The following is a 19263-nucleotide window of genomic DNA, read 5'->3' as shown; positions in this document are numbered from 1 at the left end:
TGGTCCTGGACTAGTAAATTCTGCTACTTGAAACTGTATTAATGATTATTGTATTGGGGTCCAGTCCTGAACTCATTTATGTTAATAGTAATGCTCCCCAATAGCTCAATCGATCCATCCCAATCTGTGTAATAGTGTAGCATCCTGGGACTTTGTGAACAGGATTGTGCTGTACATATATATATGTGTGTGTTGATATTGTATAAAACAACTTACTTTCCTTGTAATGCTTGTTGCAATAGCTAGCTGCTTGTACCAAGAAATTAATGCACCTCAACTCTTTTTTTTTTCAAGCGTACTGTATTAGTCCGTTTATATCAAGCAGCAGATGATGATGTAGAAATAAGAATTGCTTCATATTATATAGCAATGAAATGTCCGAGTGGAGAGCTGTTTAATCAAGTACAACAGACTTTGCAGGAGGAGACATCCAGCCAAGGTCAGCAGACAGCTACTGAAATGTTAAAAAAAAGGAAATATGTTATTTTCTAGACTTGATTTTTTTATTTGATTCCTATTAGAGATGCGTGAGGTACCAACCTTTTTGAGCTCCACCTTACCTACTTTAAAACTGTTAGAATTTGGAGGTTTAATTTTTCTTTTAATTGTCAACAAGTTGGTATGGTGCACAAAAGAAAATCCGGTGTGATCTCCCTCGGCTGGCAGCATTTAATGAACACATACTGACATCATCAAAGAGCCTGAGAGAGGAACAACAGGCCATGCTGAGTTTTATTACATTACAAACACAAATGGCTAATTATAAAGTTTGCTAAATGGAGAAGGAAAAAAGTAGCAAAAAAATAAACAAATTTCCAAGCTTCTGAAAATTATTTCAGGTAATAGGTATTATAAAAGCTGTTTACAAAGTATTTCACAGTGCCCCTTTAAAATGTTCCCCTTCTCCCCATTTTATATTAGTTGTTCACTGGGTATAGTACTACACATTTATTAATATTGAATCTCCTCTTATTGCTACAGCTTCACCTCCACTTCTCTCTCTGGGACACTGTGCTCTCTAGTGGTGTCCTCCTTTGCATTTGTTGTGCATCAGTTTTGGTGTCATCTGTATATTAATCATGTTGAATTTGCACCAGAGACAAACACAATTCTGAAGGGTACAGAGATGGTGTATTAATTTTAATTTAGTTGATCGCACAGTCAGTGGAAACCTTAAGGGTTTTGGACTCAACTGCAAATAGCATCAAGACTTACTGAGAGATGCTTCGTCGTTATGACAGAAGCAGCTCTTCAGACCACCTGGAAATGCTCTGGAGACTAAAGTTTGACAACTTTGGCAAACAACTAGGTGCAAACAGCAAGAACAAAACATTAATAATCCAGAGAAGAAGAAAAGTGGGGGAAGGGGAACATGCTGGATTAGAAGGGATGTTATTTAAAAATCTCTCTCTGACTGTTTTATGTATTTGGAATATGTCCAGATGCATAGTTTCTAGGCAACAGTATTGCAGTCTTTTTCTTTACTTCATAATGCTTGTTTCAGTAATTCCAGCCCAATCCATGACTGATTGCCGCCTGACCTGAGTCAGATTGCTGATATTAGATGCTGAACTGAAAACTGATGCTGCATAGAAAATCCATTGTGCTTGGTTTAAAACACTGCCTTTGTTTACGTGGTAGATTTTCCAGAGGGGAAGCCATTTCAACTAGTGTGAAAATAAGCATCTGGGTTACATAGAAGTGAAGAATCTCACCAGCTTCCTATACAAAAGCAACACATGTTTAAAATGATCCAGGATTTGGGATGAAGGAGGGATTCTCTATAAACAACTTCACTAGAATCAACAAGGAATAATTATAATTTGATCCGGTGCTTTTAACCCTGTCCAGAATCAGCACAGATAGTGATCCTCTTCTCTGTAACCTGGAAAAGACAAAATCTGTATTATTTTTGATTTATGAGCCAGATCTGCACAGAAATGAAAGCTGTTGTCCGGTTGCACCAATGACTGAAGGCAAGAACCCTAAAATCTAGAAACTGTCTTGATTTTTCTGTTGGGCTTCTGAGCATGTGGAATTTACACTAGTCATATAATAGATTCATGGGTAATAGATGCTTTTCAGGGCATAAAGCACATATTGGTTTTCAGGATTCTTGTTCAGAATAAAAACACACGAAAAATCAAGCTGCATTACAACCCTCCCAAACAATCATATAAATACTGCAACTCTATATGTGAAGCTGGAGCATGGGAACCAGGGGCTGCTCCAGGCACCAGTGCACCAAGCGCATGCCTGAGGCAGCAAGCTGTGGTGGAGCAGCCTGCCGGTCACCATGAGGACAGCAGTCAGGCTGCCTTCGGCAGCTTGCCTGCAGGAGGTCTGCCGGTCTGGCGGCTTTGACGGCAATACGGCAGTGGACTCGCCGAAGCCATGGAGCCGGCGGACCTGCCACAAGCATGCCGCCGAATCCATATTACCAGAGGACTTCCCACAGGTGCGCCGCCGAAAGCCACCTGACTGCCATGCTTGGGGCGGCAAAATACCTAGAGCTGCCCCTGATGGGAACGCATCTCCGCAGCCAGTGCAACAAGCAATTGGCAGTCTCCTGTTAGAGAATTGGGTTCCAAAAATATAACAGCTTCAGATTTATTTATTTTATGTAAAGAGCTTTCATTGCCAGTTGTCTTGTATGATGGAAACAGAATTGCACGTGGAATTGTAAACCTTGAGAAAACTGCTCATTACATGAGTTTATTTAGGTGGTACTGTAAATGGAGCCGGTAGTGATGTCTGTATTGAAGGTTGCCTAATACTTTCCATTGTAAATCTCTGTTTTCAATTGCTTACAACTTTGCCAGACTTTAACTGTTTACTCCAGAATTTTCTGTGCTTGCTCTTCGTCCCAGCCTGCCCTTTTTTTTTGTTTGTTTCACTGAAATGGATCTGCCATTTCCGAGAATGAGGTTAGGAAATAATTGATCATGTGGCCAATGTTGTTTTTTTTTTTAATCATTTTTGAGGCGTCCTAGTGCCTCCATTCTTTGAAGCAGGGACTCGAAATGTGGCAAGGGGGATGCTCCAATGGACAAAGAGACCTCGTGCTGTCCCCATGAAAATACCTCTAGTTTTGGTCAAGTTTTAAGATTTTGAAAAAAATCACCATTTGCACATGCTTAGTAGAGCTTGTTAGAGGCTTGGAGTTAAAAATCTCTGTACATTCCATCTGCACTAAGCATACTGTCCAGACTCTCTGGGTATGTCTACCCTGCAATTAGACACCTGTGGTTGGCCCGTGCCAGCTGACTTGGACTCACGAAGCTCAGGCTGCAGGGCTATTTAATTGCAGTGTAGACTTCTGCACTTAGGCTGGGGTCCGGGCTCTAGGACCCTGTGAGATGGGTGGGTCCCCAAGCCCAGAAGTCTACACTGCAGTTAAATAGCCTGAATCCTGCTAGTCCGAGTCAGCTGGCACGGGCCAGCCATGGTTTTTTAATTGCACTGTAGACATACCCTCAGAGTTCTCTCACATACTGGGAGTGTGCTTCCAGGCACAGCACTAGAACTCTGGGTGTGAGGAAGAATGCAGCAGCAGTAGCAGGAATTGCCTTCCACAATAAATGTGCCTAATCTATGGCCTGGTGTACACTACGCTATTAAACCAATTTTAACAGCGTTAAATTGATTTAACGCTGCACCTGTCCACACTACACTGCTCTTTATATCGATTTAAAGGGCTCTTTAAATCGATTTCTGTACTCCTACAAAACGAGAGGAGTAATGCTAAAATTGATATTACTATATAGGATTAGGGTTAGTGTGGACGCAAATCGAAGTTATTGGCCTCATTATTTTACAGTAGCTACCCACAGTGCACCGCTCCAGAAATAGACGCTAGCCTCGGACTATGGACTCACACCACCAAATTAATGTGCCTACTGTGGACGCGCACAATCGACTTTATAATATCTGTTTTATAAAATCGGTTTAAGCTAATTTGAATTTATCCTGTAGTGTAGACGTAGCCTATATGCTTGGCTATGCTGTCTGTAGCAACTAGACCAAGGATTGGCAACCTTTGGCATGTGGCCTGCCAGGGTAAACCCCCTGTCGGGCCGGGCTGGTTTGTTTACTTGCTGCATCCGCAGGTTCGTCTGATCATGGCTCCCACTGGCCGTGGTTCGCTGTTCCAGGCCAATGGGGTCTGCGGGAAGCAGTGAGGGCCGAGGGATGCGTTGGCAGCGGCTTCTCACAGCCCCTATTGGCCTGGAATGGCAAACGTCAGCCAGTGGGAGCCCTGATCGGCTGAACTTGCAGATGCGACAGGTGAACAAACCAGCCTGGCCCGCCAGGGGGCTTACCCTGGCAGGTCGCGTGCCAAAGGTTGCCAATCTCTGAACTAGACTGTACTTTAGAACCAGGATAGAACACAATATTCCTGATTCCCCAGATCCCCTTGTTTTCTATCAAACATTTGTGTAAGCCACTGGCAAAATGTGTGCCATATAGCAGGTGATCCACCTGGAAGATAACAGCCTACTACAGCTGCCAGTAACTTGTAGCTCAAGTAATCGAGCTTTGTGCTGAATATCCATGAAAGGGGTCAGTATAAGTCAGGGGTTCTCAAACTGTGGGTCAGGACCCCTCAGTGGGTCGTGAGATTATTATGTGAGGGGTTGTGAGCTGTCAGCCTAAACCCCACTTTGCCTCCAGCATTTATAATGGTGTTAAATATATAAAAAAGTGATTTTAATTTATAAGGGAGGATTGCACTCAGAGGCTTGCTATGTGAAAGGGGTCACCAGTACAAAAGTTTGAGAATCACTGGTATAAGTCCACATGATATTTTTTTAACATTTGCTTTTTTAAAACAACTTAAGAAATTATTTGCCAAAAACTTCATTAAAAGAATGTTAGTGTTGCAAACTCCAGGCACTCACAATTTAGGAAATGCCTGTGTTGGTTTGCCCATGCAATCTTGTTTCAAGCCCCTTCTGCATTCACAGGTGCTAACTTTTTTTTCCTCCAGTGGGTGCTCATGCCCCCGTCCCCATCCGCACCCCTGCCCCCAAAGTCCCTGCCCTAACTCCGCCCCTCCCTGCACCTATTGGACCCCTCCCCAAATCCCCCCCACCTCCTCCCTCCCTCCCTCTCAGGCTTGCTACACGAAACAGCTGTTTTGCAGCGCAAGTGCTGGGAGGGAGGGGGGAGAAGCAGGACGGGGCAGTGCACTCAGGGGAGGAGATGGAGCAGAGGCAGAGGTGAGCTGGAGTGGGGTGGGGGTGAGGGGGGGGGGAGTTTCCAGTGGTTGCAGAGCACCCACCAATTTTTCCCCATGGCTGATCCAGCCCCAGACCACCCATGGAGTTGGTGCCTATGTCTGCATATGCAATCTTTAATTATATGACTATTTATTGTACAAGATCTGTGTGTAAAATAGTACAGGGTGGACAGTAAAATGGAGCAGTAGGTTTCAAGAAGAGACCATTCTCTTGTGTTTAAGGCACCAGATTGAAACACAGGACAGCAAGGTTCCACTCTAGATTTTTCAGTAGACTTCCTATGTGATGTTGGGGAAAACCAATCATAATGCATACTTACAAGGGGGCTGAATTAAGTTTGCATGGGCAGCCTTAATGCTGTTTTAATATAGTTTTGTAATGTAATTACATAAGAGTGACCTTTTCATTATGGGTTTGTTTGGTGCCAGAGAGCCAGATTCTGCTCTGTTACACTAATGTAAATCCAGAATCATTCTAAATCTTTGGAGCTACACTGCTGCTACTGAGCAGCATGTCCATTTTACCTCCAATCCAGTGCATTCCCTTGTGCTATTCTGTACTTATTATTAAAAAAAATTTGAATACTGCAAATAGTGAGGTTGGTTAACTACAGCAATTGGAAAGTTTGTAAATACCATTACTGAAACATAAAGCAAACTCTGGCTTTTACTAGGATTCATTAAAGTTGAGTGTTTTAAAAAACTTTGCCAGTGATGAGATTAGCTAGTGGTCTAGACTTTGATTTCTGTTACACTGGTGTAAACTGGAGTTAACCCCAGTGCAGTTGGGGCAGTGACTCTGGATTTGCACAGGTGTAAATAAGTGAGGAATCTGGTACTGTATCTTAGTTCCTTAAAAAATAAAAAGCCCTCTTCTGTGATTGACAAGCCTCTTTCTTTGTCTAATTTAAGTGGGTTCTTTTGTTTGGAGTCACCTCTCTCAGCTCCTGGAGACAGATGATCCCCTGAAGCAATATCTTAGAGATTCTCTTCCTGATGACATTCTCAGCAGAGAGTTTGACTGGGAGATATGGAAATATTCCTCGTATTCAGATGTCACTTTCCATTCAGGTATGTTTCACTTTAAAATTAGATCTTGTGCCACATGTGCATGCTTTAAATCCCTATGTGGCTTTCTTTTTCCTTTATTCCTCACTTTCCCACAGAATATTTTAATTTTTGTGAATGAATAGAACCCAGATATGCAAACATGGGGCCTGATTCTGCTCTCACTTCTGTTGGTGCAAATGAGTGGTCACTCCATTGAATGTGATGGTGTACAACAGATGTGAATGAAAGGAAAATCCAATCCAATCGACTTTGTTTTGGTACTTTCCAGTCATTCCTTTGACTCTACAACACTCTCTTCCATAGGGGCATGGACTTCCAAAGCAGCAAGAAGAGCGGTGTTCAGGCTAGTGCAATCATGGACACTAAGGAGATATGATTAGCAACTGAGCTTCCTCTGTGTTATAAAATGACTTGGGGAGGAGGTTCCCTGAGTTCACCTCTGAACTCTTATCTTCCTACATATCAGTAGTAAGCCCCATACCGCTAGGCACCAAATATACCACTAAACAGAGCTCTCTGTGAAATATTTGGGGCCTGCTTCTCCTGTCACTTTCATTGTTTTTATTTTGAAGCACCTATGTTGACTTTTCTGGATTTACGCTAATCTGAGAGACGATTAAGGCAAATTCTTTCTTTTTTTTTTCCTGCACATCTGTTTTTTGTTTTAGTTTCTCAAAAGCAAAGTAAGATTAGTATTTTTGCTCATGTACTGTAACACTCTTCCTCTTTAATTATATATGTAAGACATAAACCATAAATGCTTCTTCCTGTAGGTGAGCTAGGATTTGTGCATACTGTGGTGTCTATTGAGTATTTGCTATGTTAAAGGGTTAATAAATGGATTAATCTGTTGGCTGAATGTTTTCTTCTTCTCCATAAGGACAAAACTGTTATTTCCCAGAGAAAGCCTGGAACTTGAAAAGTAAATGACAACATTTGATCTTAAAACGACCCAGTGTCTGATATTTTATATTGCAGCAACTGCAGGTGCTAATGTGGAGGCAGCACTCGTCTTTTCTCCTGCATCTTTCATCCCACGATCAACAATGACAAACTTGACTATATACACCCTAGGGCGGGCTATAAATCTACTGGAGGTAAATTCTGTTTTTTCCCTCTTCATGGAATGCCTAGTGTATTGAAATAGAAGTAAGTGCTTTATAGTTTCTGGGTATAGTTTCCAATTACAATTTCTTCATCAAGTTGTATATTTTTTCTTGAAATTAATGAATGTTGTATATGAGATTCATCTGGTGAGTTTATGAAAGTTTGGACACAAATCAGCCCTTTCAACACTTCAATTAACAGATTGAATTGTGTTCAAATTGATAACTCTCTCTACTGTGTTAATGTAGCAGACTAGCCAAGCAGCTCATATCCTCCATGAGTGCCTTATCCACACTGGAGATAAAGTCTAGAACTGCTGCCAGCTAAACCCCAATCCAGCTCCTATTGAAGTCATTGGGAATCTTTTCATTGGCTTCAGTGGGAGCTGGATGCAACCCAACAGAGTTACTCCTTTTAGTTCAAGACTGCTTTTTGTTGCTGAAGGCCCCAAGTTCAATCCCGGCTGACAACTCCTGGTTGTGGTCATTACAAAATGGTGACCCATATGCAACCTCATTGTCTTTAAATTGTGCCCTGTTATGCCTGGAATTGCACAGCTGGAACTGAAGGTGCAGTTTGGCTTCCAGAATCTTTGTTGCTGATGAAGATGCTCATGAGGGAAAGAATTCATTTTAATTTTCAGACTCCAGGTTACCATTTGCAGGGCGAGTAGTTAGGAAAAAAATATCTTTTTACATGAAATGTGTACCAATTGGATATTGACTTCATAATGCCATGTTAGTCAGATTTCTGAACAGAACTACACTTGAAGTTTCTATGTAGCACAGAAAAAAGAGGTGTATAATTTTACAACCAATATTATTTATAATATGCTCAACTAGATGTAGCCAGAACACATGCTTCAGGGTGCAAATGGATTGCTGCCAGATTAAGAAAGAAATGTTTCCCCAATATAGAGCATCACATGGTTGCCTATAGTTGTGATATGGAAGTTATTACTGAGGCATCCAGTATTGGCCACTGCCTGAGGCAGGATAGTGGACTCAACAGACTAACAGTTTGGCCTGGTATGGCTAATTCATTGTTGCTATAGAAGTCTACATTTTGCCAGTCCAGAGCCATGCAGGTAGTTAAATTTCTATTTGCTGAGTATCGACATGGTTATGCCCAGCTATGTGTGGTTTTCTAAATATATTCTCCTCTAGTTTAATATACGGTTAGAGAATGCAGAAGATCTCATGCAGAAGATGGTTGGCCAGCACTCTGCTACTTTTAGTGAATACTTGTTTACAAATACTGATGAAAGAAACTCCAAGTCAGAAAATCCGGTGGAGGCAGCTGGAAAATCCAAACAAAAGAAGCTGACTTCAAAGAGAGACAGCCGTGGACATCGTCTTGTGACCAAAGGTGCCAAGCCCAAGTTAAGAAACGCAAAGCAGAGCTGTCCAGGTGGAAAGTACAATAAGATGAGTGAGTTAGTGAAAAAGGTAACTGAATATACATATCCTGCTAAAGCCTGTGATGCTCTAAAGTAGTCTCTGGGTCTGATCTAGAATTGCCTAGAAGTCCTGTATAAAAAGGATGTAGAATGCTGCCCTTTGGATGTGGCAGTGTTTTACAATCACTTTGCACAGGTGTTAATGACTGTGCAAGAATCAAGGATGTGGAGAATCATGCCCTGTTTTGCAGAAGCTATATTATCTCAAAGCATTAGTCACCAATACTTTGGGCTGTCCCTCCATAATCTGAGGCTTAATATTGTTCTATTGATTTTTTTTTTAATCCATTGGTTTCAAGAGGAACACAAGCAAACCCTTAATGTTGAGCCTCTGCCTTGATGCACTATTGTTACTTATTTCTTATTCAGCTTAGTGTGCTCTGAACTGCAGTGGAATTCCATTGTACAGCGATCATGAAATGAAGATTAGAGATTGGAGCAACCCATGCTCTAGGCAGAACTGACTGGGAGGTGGTGGGGACCGGCTGCAACAGCTGAGCTATAGTCTAATAAATTACCCCAATTGCTCAGATAGGCTGGTCTTTTTGGAATACAGTATATTTACCATCTTTTTTTTTCCTATTGGAAACAAAGAGACAGCCACAGTTTATAGGAGCCTGCACATGATTGATGTTATAGCTGAGCAGATAATGGAAACATATTTCTGTGAGCTCTAAATTTGACAATTTTTGGGTTTGGATTTTCTTTGGCTGTATTTGTGCCTCTTTCCACGGACATTCTTGTAATCAACTTTCACTAGCATATGTGGTCTCAGAAAGCAGCTTTTTGGCTTATGTGAATACTCAGGGAAGGAGAAATTTACATTTTCTTTTATGAATTTACCCAGCAAAAGCATGCTATTTAATTTAATCAGAGGAGAGAAACAGAAACAGAAACTTACTTGACTGATCACAACTACTCAACACAAGCCAATTTTCTAATAGTAACCAAAGTTGTCTAATAAGTTCAAAAACAAATACATCTGAGAGAGGCAAAATCTGTTCATGGTTATTCTGGAAACAGAGGCTAAACAAATATTTAAATTGTTAAAATTTGTCGGTTCAACTCTTTATTATTATAATCATTGTTTAACGTATTTATTTTATATATAGATTCTGATCCTGATCTTTCATACACTTATGCAAGTGCTCTACATTAAACTCCTAAGAATTCTCATTGAAATTAATAGGGGACTGCTCCCACACTTAAAGTTGAGCATTTGTGTCAATGTTTGCACGATAGGCTTTATTTTTCACTGCCAGGGTGTCACAGATCCTAGCAAGCACCTTTTTCCTGCTACCCAGTAGGACTGCTGAGAGGGGAATCCAAGCCTGTGTGTGTGCGTGTATGTGTTAAATTTCTGAAGCCGCAGCTGATAGATCCTCTTTTGTTCCCTCTGGCACAGGGGTTCTCAAACTGAGGGTTGGGACCCCTCAGGGGGTTGCGAGGTTATTACATTGGGGGTCGTGAACTGTCAGCCTCCACCCCAAACCCCGCTTCACCTCCAGCATTTATAATAGTGTTAAATATAAAAAAGTGCTTTTAATTTATAAGGGGAGAGGTGTGTCACACTCAGAGGCTTGCTGTGTGAAAGGGATCACCAGTACAAAAGTTTGAGAACCACTGCTCTGGCACATTTTCTGGACACTGACTCTGTCTGTTACTCCTCAGAAATGGAGCTCCTCAGCCCACCGCCCTAGGCCCCAGAACAAGCTGTAGCCACCAAGAAACCCCTTCCCAGAATTCTACCGCAAAGGTGTGAAGCTTCTAGTTCACAGTTCAGCTCACTGAGCGGCACATAGATGTTGTGAAACTAACATTCAGAGACACTTTGTTCAGAATCTAACACATTAATGCTCTGTTGTTCGTAATCTCGTAAAGCACAAGCAAGCACAGATCACACAGAGAACAATAACACTTCCTAAATGCAATGTTCCTCACTAGCTCACTTTCCCTTGGCAGTCCATCTGTGTTCCCTCAGGCAGGCAGGGTCCTTTGCCCCCTTACCTGCCTTGCCCCTGCAGTAGCCTCTCTCATCTTAATCTGGTGCAAAATGGCTCTGTCTTATGTTCCTCCCTCTCCCCTCCTCCATGCATCCATTTGTAGATTCCTGCTGGGGTCACCTGCTTCTTTTGTTCTGCCTTTTGGTAACTTTCCACTACTTTCAAACTAGAGCAAGAGGAGAGAGTGTTTTCTCCCATCTGGAGCAAACCCATCGTCCCCAAAGTGTCTCACTTTGACTAGACAATCACTGAGTGCTGATCATCCATCATTACCTCAGGTTTGGCAGAGATGTGACCCTGCTAACTCCTCGTGGATCCATATACGTATAGGCTTAGCATGACACATCAATTTCGTGATACAGTTTTATAAACTCATCCACAATTCAGAAGCAGTAAAGCTGGAAACCCTAAATCAACACATGGATTAAAGGCTGAAAGTTTTAAGGACATACATCCCCTAAAAAATAAAGATGATAAAAAAATTGCCGAGATAATTCATGAAAATTTCATGAAAATATTAGCCCCATTTTTGTTGAAATTTGAGAATTTTAAAAAAAATTCAACCAGTTTTACTAAAATTATTATATAGGGGCATATGGACAAATAGCTAAACAGATTTTCACAGCAGTTAGGAGCCACATGATGCCAATATGTCCACCTCTGCCACTTCCTCAACATTGTAGTCAGGGGGAGAGGCTTTGCTTTGAAGGGTTTGAAGTCGCAGTGGCAGTCAGTGAAGGCTAGTGATATCTGGAGGCAAACATGGCACCCACAGGATGGGTGAGTTCCATTCATAGCAAGAGTCAAAGGTTATTATTCCATAGGCTGCGATTTATATGGGCCCATTGTGCCTGTGCTCCACCAATATTTGGGCTTATATTTTCAGAGGACAGATGGAGGCAACCACCCTGGGTCTTGTGCTCTGGGAGGCCCTGCACTTCAGGGGTACACGGGGTCCAGGGTGGTCTAGAGGGTTAGTAGGGGGCCTGGTGCCAGCAGCAGTGAGCAACCTGGCTCCAGCCCACTGCGCACTGCTCTGCCCCTCCCTCCAAACCCCCAGCCTGCCTCTTCCCACCCCTGCTTTGCCCACTCCACATCCCCATTCTAGCCCCTGCCCCAAGCCCCTGCCCCACCCCTTCCTGGCTTCTGCCCCCTCCCCCTAGCAAAGCTGGGAGCCGGCAGGGCGGGGCGAGGCGGAGTGGAGCAGGGCAGGATGGGGCCGTGTCACTTGCTGTTGCCAGTTCCACGCCTCCCGCTAACTCCCCAGGCTGCCCTGGACCCTGCATTCCCCTGAATCGTGGGGTCCCCCAAAGTGCTGGGCCTGGGGCAGTTGCCCTGGTCCGTCCTATGGACGGAACAGCTCTGCTTGGACCCGTTCTGGGCACTGCCAAAAATGATACAAACCTGGCACCCATGATTATTCTAGGGGAGTCGGCGGTTTTGTTTCCCCAAAGCCATATCTGTCTCTGGCATAGCAGTGTTCAGCATTTCAGGAGCCCTGTCACTCACCCATCTTGAATATGCTGGGTTGGGAGCATCTATCACTTCTGCTCCTGGCTGAAAGTAGCTGATCCTTGGTGTGTGGAATGCTGTACAGGACACAGCAGGACTAATAACCAAGAACTTATGTGGGCTTGTCATATTTGTGTGGGTTCAAATGCCCCACCATCCCCTCTGCTAATAATCTGAACTGCACTGGTGATGTATGAAGCTGAATGGCATTTTGTGTAAATAGCCCCTGTTCGTAAATAACTCTGTACCACTCTGTCAGTTTACTGAAAGGATGGGGAAAAAGAAGGAGCTGAAATGCGAACTGAGCATCAAGATTTTTGGAAATGAACTCAGCTTTTTGGACTGCGAGGATATAAAGAAGCAAGTGAAACATTATTCCCTGAACCTAGCGGAGCTAGCTGTCAAGCTTCTAAAGGTAAAAGGAACCATTTTGCTGTTTGAACGTGGGTGCTTGGAGAAAATAGTTTTGAATTGATATGTAAGAGGGGAAGAACGGGGGTTATTCTTTGTTCAAATCTAACCAAATCAGAATATTGTTTAGAAACCTCCAAAACTGGGAAATATGTGGGATCTACTCTGGGTTGTAACAGAAGGGGATGTGTTTGTGTCACTGTGAACAAAATTTAGTTTAATGCCTTGTCCCTGTTCTTGTCCAAAACCTTTCATACTTCAGAGCAAAATAATACTTAGTCTTTAAACACTGACGCGGCTTGCCAAAGATAAGCTTTGGTGCTGGTTTCTCATTGATTTCCAACTCTAGCTCAATGAAAAGGACCTGCTATGGAAAACACAGCAGATGGTTCTGTCCCAAGCAAAAGTCTGGAAAAATCCTTGCAGCTAACTTTATGATATTCATAGCAATTTTATTTTGTTTTATTATTTTTCCATAGGGACAAGAGGTCCAGTTTAATAAAAGACTGAGTCTGGCTACCGAAGAATTGTTTTTTCCATCAATTTCAGGCTTTCAGGTTAGACTGGCTTTAAATGCATCTGCAGCAACCAATGTAAAAATCAAAGGGAATGTGGATTTCAAACAACGATCAAATTTTTTCATAAATGGATATATCAAGCCAAGGTAAAAGATGCTTTATATAGTAGCAATGTCTATATAGCTTCATAATTCAGGTACATTGTAGTTAATCTGTAATTGCTTTGAACCATACTGTGATTACAAACTGTGGGTTGTATACCAATATCATGAAATGTATCCTAGGAATCTTTGAAAGAGCTTGGTTGACATCTTTAAGAACTGTAGTAATAGTAGAGAGACAGCATGGTCTAATGTCTGGAACATGTGAATGGGAATCAGGAGTCCTTGGTTTTGCTCCTGCCTCAGGACATTTTGCCTTTTTGGGTATGTCTACAGTGCAATAAAACCCCTGTGGCGCTGATTCTCAGAGCCTAGGTCAATTGACTTGGGCTCGCAAGGCTAAAAACTTCTTCTGGGGTTTCAGACCGAATGTCTACATTGCAATTTTTAGCCCAGCAGTCCAAGCACCACAAGCCCTCATCAGCTGGCTATCTAGCCATGGCTGTACCACAGGTCTTTTATTGCCATGTAGATGTACCCTTTGTTCCTTAAGTTTCCCATCTGTAAAATGAGATTAATAGTATGAGCTCACTTTTATAGGGCATGTGGATGTAAAGTGCTACATAATTGCATAGTATTAGCATGTATTTATTACTTCCACACACTTCCGACAGTGAGGAGAATGGAGTGATGCTTTAGGCACAAGTTCCATGCGGATGTGCCCTACAATCAATTAGGAAATCCACGGAGAACTATTCAGTGACCAGCAGTGTGCTATATGTTGCCATGATATCAGGAAGCAGCAGTTTTTTTATGCTGTCTATTTAATTTTAAAGTCTCTATTGTGCTTCTCCAGCCCTGCTTTTTTAGCCAGCCCACCTATAGTACCTCAAAGTCAAGTTTACAAATGTTTGCAGGCAGGTGATCTCACGAGTTGCTTTTCATATAATACAATTGATTCTCCCTTGGATTTCATAGGGATCTCCATGATTTTGTCTCCAATGGGACCTGGAGGATGGGGTATGGTCTGAGTGCTTTTTAATTGTATGAGGCCATTCCACTGAAGTCATTCAGGCAGGAATATTCTTTTGCTGTGTTCCTACCAATAAGTTAGCCCTGTTAAAACAAAATATTGGGAGGGAGGGTTTGTTCTGAATCCAATTAGATAAGTTACAACCTCCTGTGTTTGTCTTACATACTCACATTGTTCTTCCACAACTATACCACTTTCCAAAGCAGTTTCCTGAAGATGAGATGTTAGTTTAAAGATTTTTCTGAGCTATGGATAGAAATCCTTGCCCCAAAAATTAAATGTGGGAGACCAAAGTATTTAATATTTTGTTGAGGCTACTGGTTAAAAAATGTTTTCCCACTTATTCCTCTATGTTTATGAGCATCACTTCATAATCTGTGGTATTATGAATTAATTTTGCATATGAGAATAAATTGCATTATGGGTCAAATATATCCAGTTGGTGTCAACAGAGCTATATTTCAGATTATAGCAAACAAGGATCTAGCCCTATATTAGCTTACCTGACTCTGTCAGACTTTTAGCTGTGTTCTTGAATTGTTTACTTGATCTTTGCTATGTCTCGTATAAATAGAGATGGGCCTGAACCAAAGCGCTGGATCCAACTACTTCCCTTGCCTCTTCTGGTGGAGTTTGGATTTGAATCCAGGTTTAGATTCCTCAGCTTGTATACCTCTCTGTTATAACAGACTTTTGCTGTGGCTTGTGTTAAGATGCGTGTGTCTGAATATTTCAAAGTTTTCTTAAAAAACAAAATGTTCATCCAATTTTAAAGTTAGCAATGAAACATGTATAGTGCCACAAAGGATAAGAAGCCTGTGGCTCAGATAATGATGTTGGTAAATAAGGAGGTGCTTTTCAGTGGGAATTCTGTTCTTTTCATCTTGTCAGTGCTTTGATCCAGATTTCTGCCCAAATGGGAATTGTGGGGAATTTGGGAAGAGCTGGCTTGAATTGGGTAACAGGACTGAAGACATCAACCAGCCTTGATGGAGGAATCCAGGTGAAAAAAGGACAAGAACTTAAAGTTTTCTTGAACACCCCTGAAGAATCAATGGAGATAATCGATTTCAGGTAAAAACAGATGAGTGCAATTATAACACTGACAGACCCTAGTCGTCGGCAGGCGAGATAGAACCTGGGATCTCTGGAGCTTAGTGTATGAGTCTCTACCGCATGAGCTAAAAGCAAACTGGCTGTTAGCTAAGGCTGGAGAGCAGACTCATTTTATCTCTCTAAGTGGTCTCAGTGTCACTGGATGGGACAGAACACCACACCCAGGAGGTGTGTGGGTTACCCAATGTCCAGAGAACACTAACAAAGATAACGTTCTAAAATCTGAACTTAACTGGCAGGTTTGTTAACAGTGCGGAGCTCTAAATTTGAATTCAGTTTTCTCCCTGTAGGTATAGTGACTGTACTTTGGTACTAAACTGAACAGGGTGACTCAGTATGGTGTAGCTATGCCCCGTACAAAGTTGCTCTTTTGAAAATAGACATTTATTGGGTCTATTCACAGTTCAGTGATGTTTATGATGTTTATGAAGGCCCAGTGGGAGCTAGTAAAAGTGGAAAAAAGCACTGGGCCAAATCCTGATATCCTCATTCAATTTTTGCTTGATTCTTACTCAGGCAAAACTCCCATTGCTTTAGTGGGGGTTTTGCTGAGTAAGGACTGAGAGAAAACACAGAAGGTTTTTGATTATTCATTATGATTGTCTACATAGGCTAATGGTTGGTGGGGCAGGAAAGTGAAAGTGGTTTGACTCTTGGTCTCTGAAGTGATTAGGATTCTTGTATGTTTTACTGGCCCACAGAGGAGAACCGGTTTACCCCTTCAGTTTCATGAGAATGTGTAACTTTGAGAGTGAAAAGGTTCCTTGACTGTAGATGCTGCTGGGATCATGAGATGTGAACAGTGCATTATTTCCTTTGGTTCTTCTGTATGGTTCTGCAGTGGCCACTTGGTGAAAATGTACTTAAGCTGATATTAGCAAAAGCATCTGGTTTTGTTCTGGGGCTTGTAAAAGGAAGGTGTTTGTGGGTCAGCTCAGAAGAAATGCGGAGAAGTGTCTTGCATATGATAACAATGTGTTTCAGCAAGAAGGCAATGATGGGTGGGAATATGTGACAAACTAAACAGAAATATTACCAGGAATGCAATGGGATTGTTCCTATCTGTGCAAGGGCATCGTGGAAGGCAAGAGTTGAAATAACAAGACAAACTCAATTGGCTGAAGATTCTCATATCGCACAGTCATCAAAGTGGTATTTAAATTCAAGACTGATGCCAAAAGTCAGGGAAATAGATTTGGCTGGGGTCAAAGCTGTAGGGCTGTCTAGTAGCATATACAACCATTTTCATTATCAATTAATCTATTTGATAACAGGGAAACAATGTGAAATTCCTATTTAACAATGAATGCCCATATGGGAGAATTTTACTCTTATACTGTACAATTATATTGCTCTACGTACTATAACTATGTATATCCTATTATCAGAGTGAGATATAATCATATCACAATCACTTCTCTGTACAGTATTGTTTTAATTAGAGATATGACAGTAATGAACTGCAAAAGACATTCCCTCTCCTTTCCCCAATTTCTCACTGACTAGCAATGCTCTGTCTTCTCTGGAGCTTTTGCATCCAAGCAGTCTATATTTCAGGGAATTTCACCAGTGCAGAAAAAATGTGGCTTTATCCGTGCAGATTGATAGTATGTAGCAACATAGCTGGGCTCTTTGGTATACCATGTTTCATGAGGTGTACCCAGCAGGTGAATATCTGCTGACATCACTGAATGTTGGGTGAAGGATGCTTCATGTCTCAACAGCTTCCAGAAGTTAAACTGATGAATTGTTTGTGCTAATGAGGGCTAGGCTTTGTAGTGTATAGTTCCAGCAGTTTTCTCTTTTCTTCTTAGTTTCAGAGTTGACAGAAGACCAAGTGGAAAATTCTGGATCAGCAAGATGGCTGGATGTGTTGACACATTATAAACCACATGCTCTAGCCTTTTAGACGAGTCAACAGATTTATAAAACATTTACAGCATGTGGATCATGGCTACTTTTTTTAACCTATGTCTTGGTTTTGCACTCTGTCTTCAGGGGCTTTCAGAAAAAAAGTCAAGGGATAGAGCATTAATTTACTTTTGATGAGTTTTCAGCTAAATAACACAGCAGAATTAGAAAGCTGTAATTCACACTGCATGGGCAGGAGGCAAATCTGCAGATGACACGAGTATTTGGCTTATGGCAACTATTCCAGTGTAGTGCAATGTCCATCCAATTCCAAATGCACACAACTTCTCTCTCTCCCCACATCCAACATTTTCATCTCAGAATAATCTTAAATAATCATTTTACCATAATATTACCTCAGCGTTATTTCTGTTTCCACTTTATTAACCCTTTCATGCCTATCAAGGATGAGTCTTTGCACACCCTAACTCCCACTGAAGTCCTGCAAGAAATTCAGGATTGGAACATAGTTGATGGCCAGACCATACCCTAAATTGGTGGGGAGAAGAGAAGCATGGAGAGCCAGGAATTACCCTAACTTGGGCTGAACTAGTTAGGGAAGGAGTTATGTCTAAATTTGTCCTCCTGCTTTCCAACTTCACAGCACCCTCCTTTATGGGTTTGGTGCTCCCTTGTTAAGGATGAGGGTATGGCTGTGGGGAGAGGGAGTGAGACCAAGTGGATGGCAGCCATTCATGGCATCATCCTTCACTTGCCAGCAACTATAAGCAAGAAACACTTCTGGCCTTGTCAGCTCACAATTTAGCACAGAGTTCTTTGTAATTTGCTGCTTTTAAATTCTCTGGACTGGTTTGCTTTTATCCTTCACTGTTTTATATGCATTATGTCCCTCCTTTTCACTAGATAGGAGCTGCCTCCTCTGTACAATCTTATGGGCCTTATTCTATGCTCACTTTCCTCAGTGTGAATTAGGAGTTACTCCACTGAAGTCAATGGAGTTGCACTGGTGTGAATCAGGGGAGAATCAGACCCTATACGATGGTTCTATTTCTAAAGAGTAAGAATTAGAACAGGGGTCGGCAACCTTTGAAAAGTGGTGTGCCAAGTCTTCATTAATTTAAGGAGTCATTTGCCAGTAAAAGGTTTCGCATGCCAGACCGGCAGCATGGGCAGCAGATGGAACCCCAGACCGGCAGCAGGCTGAGGTGCGCAGCCTGCTGCCGGTCTGGGGTTCCCTCTGCTGCCCCCTGCCAGAGGGTCCCGGCTGCCGGCCCCACTCAGCCTGCTGCCGGCCGAGTACCGTCCATCCAGGCTGGCAGTGGGCTGAGTGGGGCCGGCTGCTGGGACTGGGGCTGGCAAGGGGCCAACAGCTGGGACCCCAGACTGGCAATGGGTTGAATGGCTCATCCTGCTGCTGGTCTGGGGTCCTGGCTGCTGGCCCTGCTCAGCCTGCTGCCTGCCTGGGTTCCGTCCATCCAGGCCAGCAGCGGGCTGCCAAGAGGCCGACGGCCGGGACCCCAGAATGGCAAGGGGCCAGTGGCCGGGATCCCAGTCCGACAAGGGGCGGTCGGGGCCCCAGACTGGCAGTGGGCTGAGCGGAGCTGGTGGCCAGGACCTCTGCTGTCAGCAGCATGCCACTAAAAATCAGCCTGTGTGCCGCCTTTGACACGCATGCCGCAGGTTGCAGACCCCTGGATTAGAATAAAGATTAGAGTAAGGATTGTTCTTCATCTCCTAGGGGCAAATTAACCCCTGTGTTGAGGCCCATCCATGCACCACTTGAAGTGGTATATAAGCTTCGTTCAAGACTTCCACAAA

General features: G+C 42.6%; 1 protein-coding gene across 8 annotated transcripts in view; it reads left to right on the top strand.

Annotated features, from left to right (window-relative positions):
* LOC115658723 overlaps window positions 1–19263 on the top strand; it is a 196434-nt gene that overhangs the window by 61881 nt on the left and 115290 nt on the right. For all 8 annotated transcript variants that reach the window (XM_030578103.1, XM_030578104.1, XM_030578106.1 and 5 more), the window contains exons 13-19: window positions 295–439; window positions 6155–6313; window positions 7292–7410; window positions 8587–8868; window positions 12654–12809; window positions 13285–13469; window positions 15349–15531. In XM_030578103.1, coding sequence (XP_030433963.1) covers window positions 295–439; window positions 6155–6313; window positions 7292–7410; window positions 8587–8868; window positions 12654–12809; window positions 13285–13469; window positions 15349–15531 — 1229 coding nt within the window. The remainder of the gene's footprint in view (window positions 1–294; window positions 440–6154; window positions 6314–7291; window positions 7411–8586; window positions 8869–12653; window positions 12810–13284; window positions 13470–15348; window positions 15532–19263) is intronic.

Source organism: Gopherus evgoodei, chromosome 10 (assembly GCF_007399415.2).
Source record: "Gopherus evgoodei ecotype Sinaloan lineage chromosome 10, rGopEvg1_v1.p, whole genome shotgun sequence".
In the NCBI taxonomy this organism is placed as follows: Eukaryota; Metazoa; Chordata; order Testudines; family Testudinidae; genus Gopherus; species Gopherus evgoodei.
The sequence above is the reverse complement of the archived record's forward strand: the minus strand, read 5'-3'. Positions and strand labels throughout refer to the sequence as shown.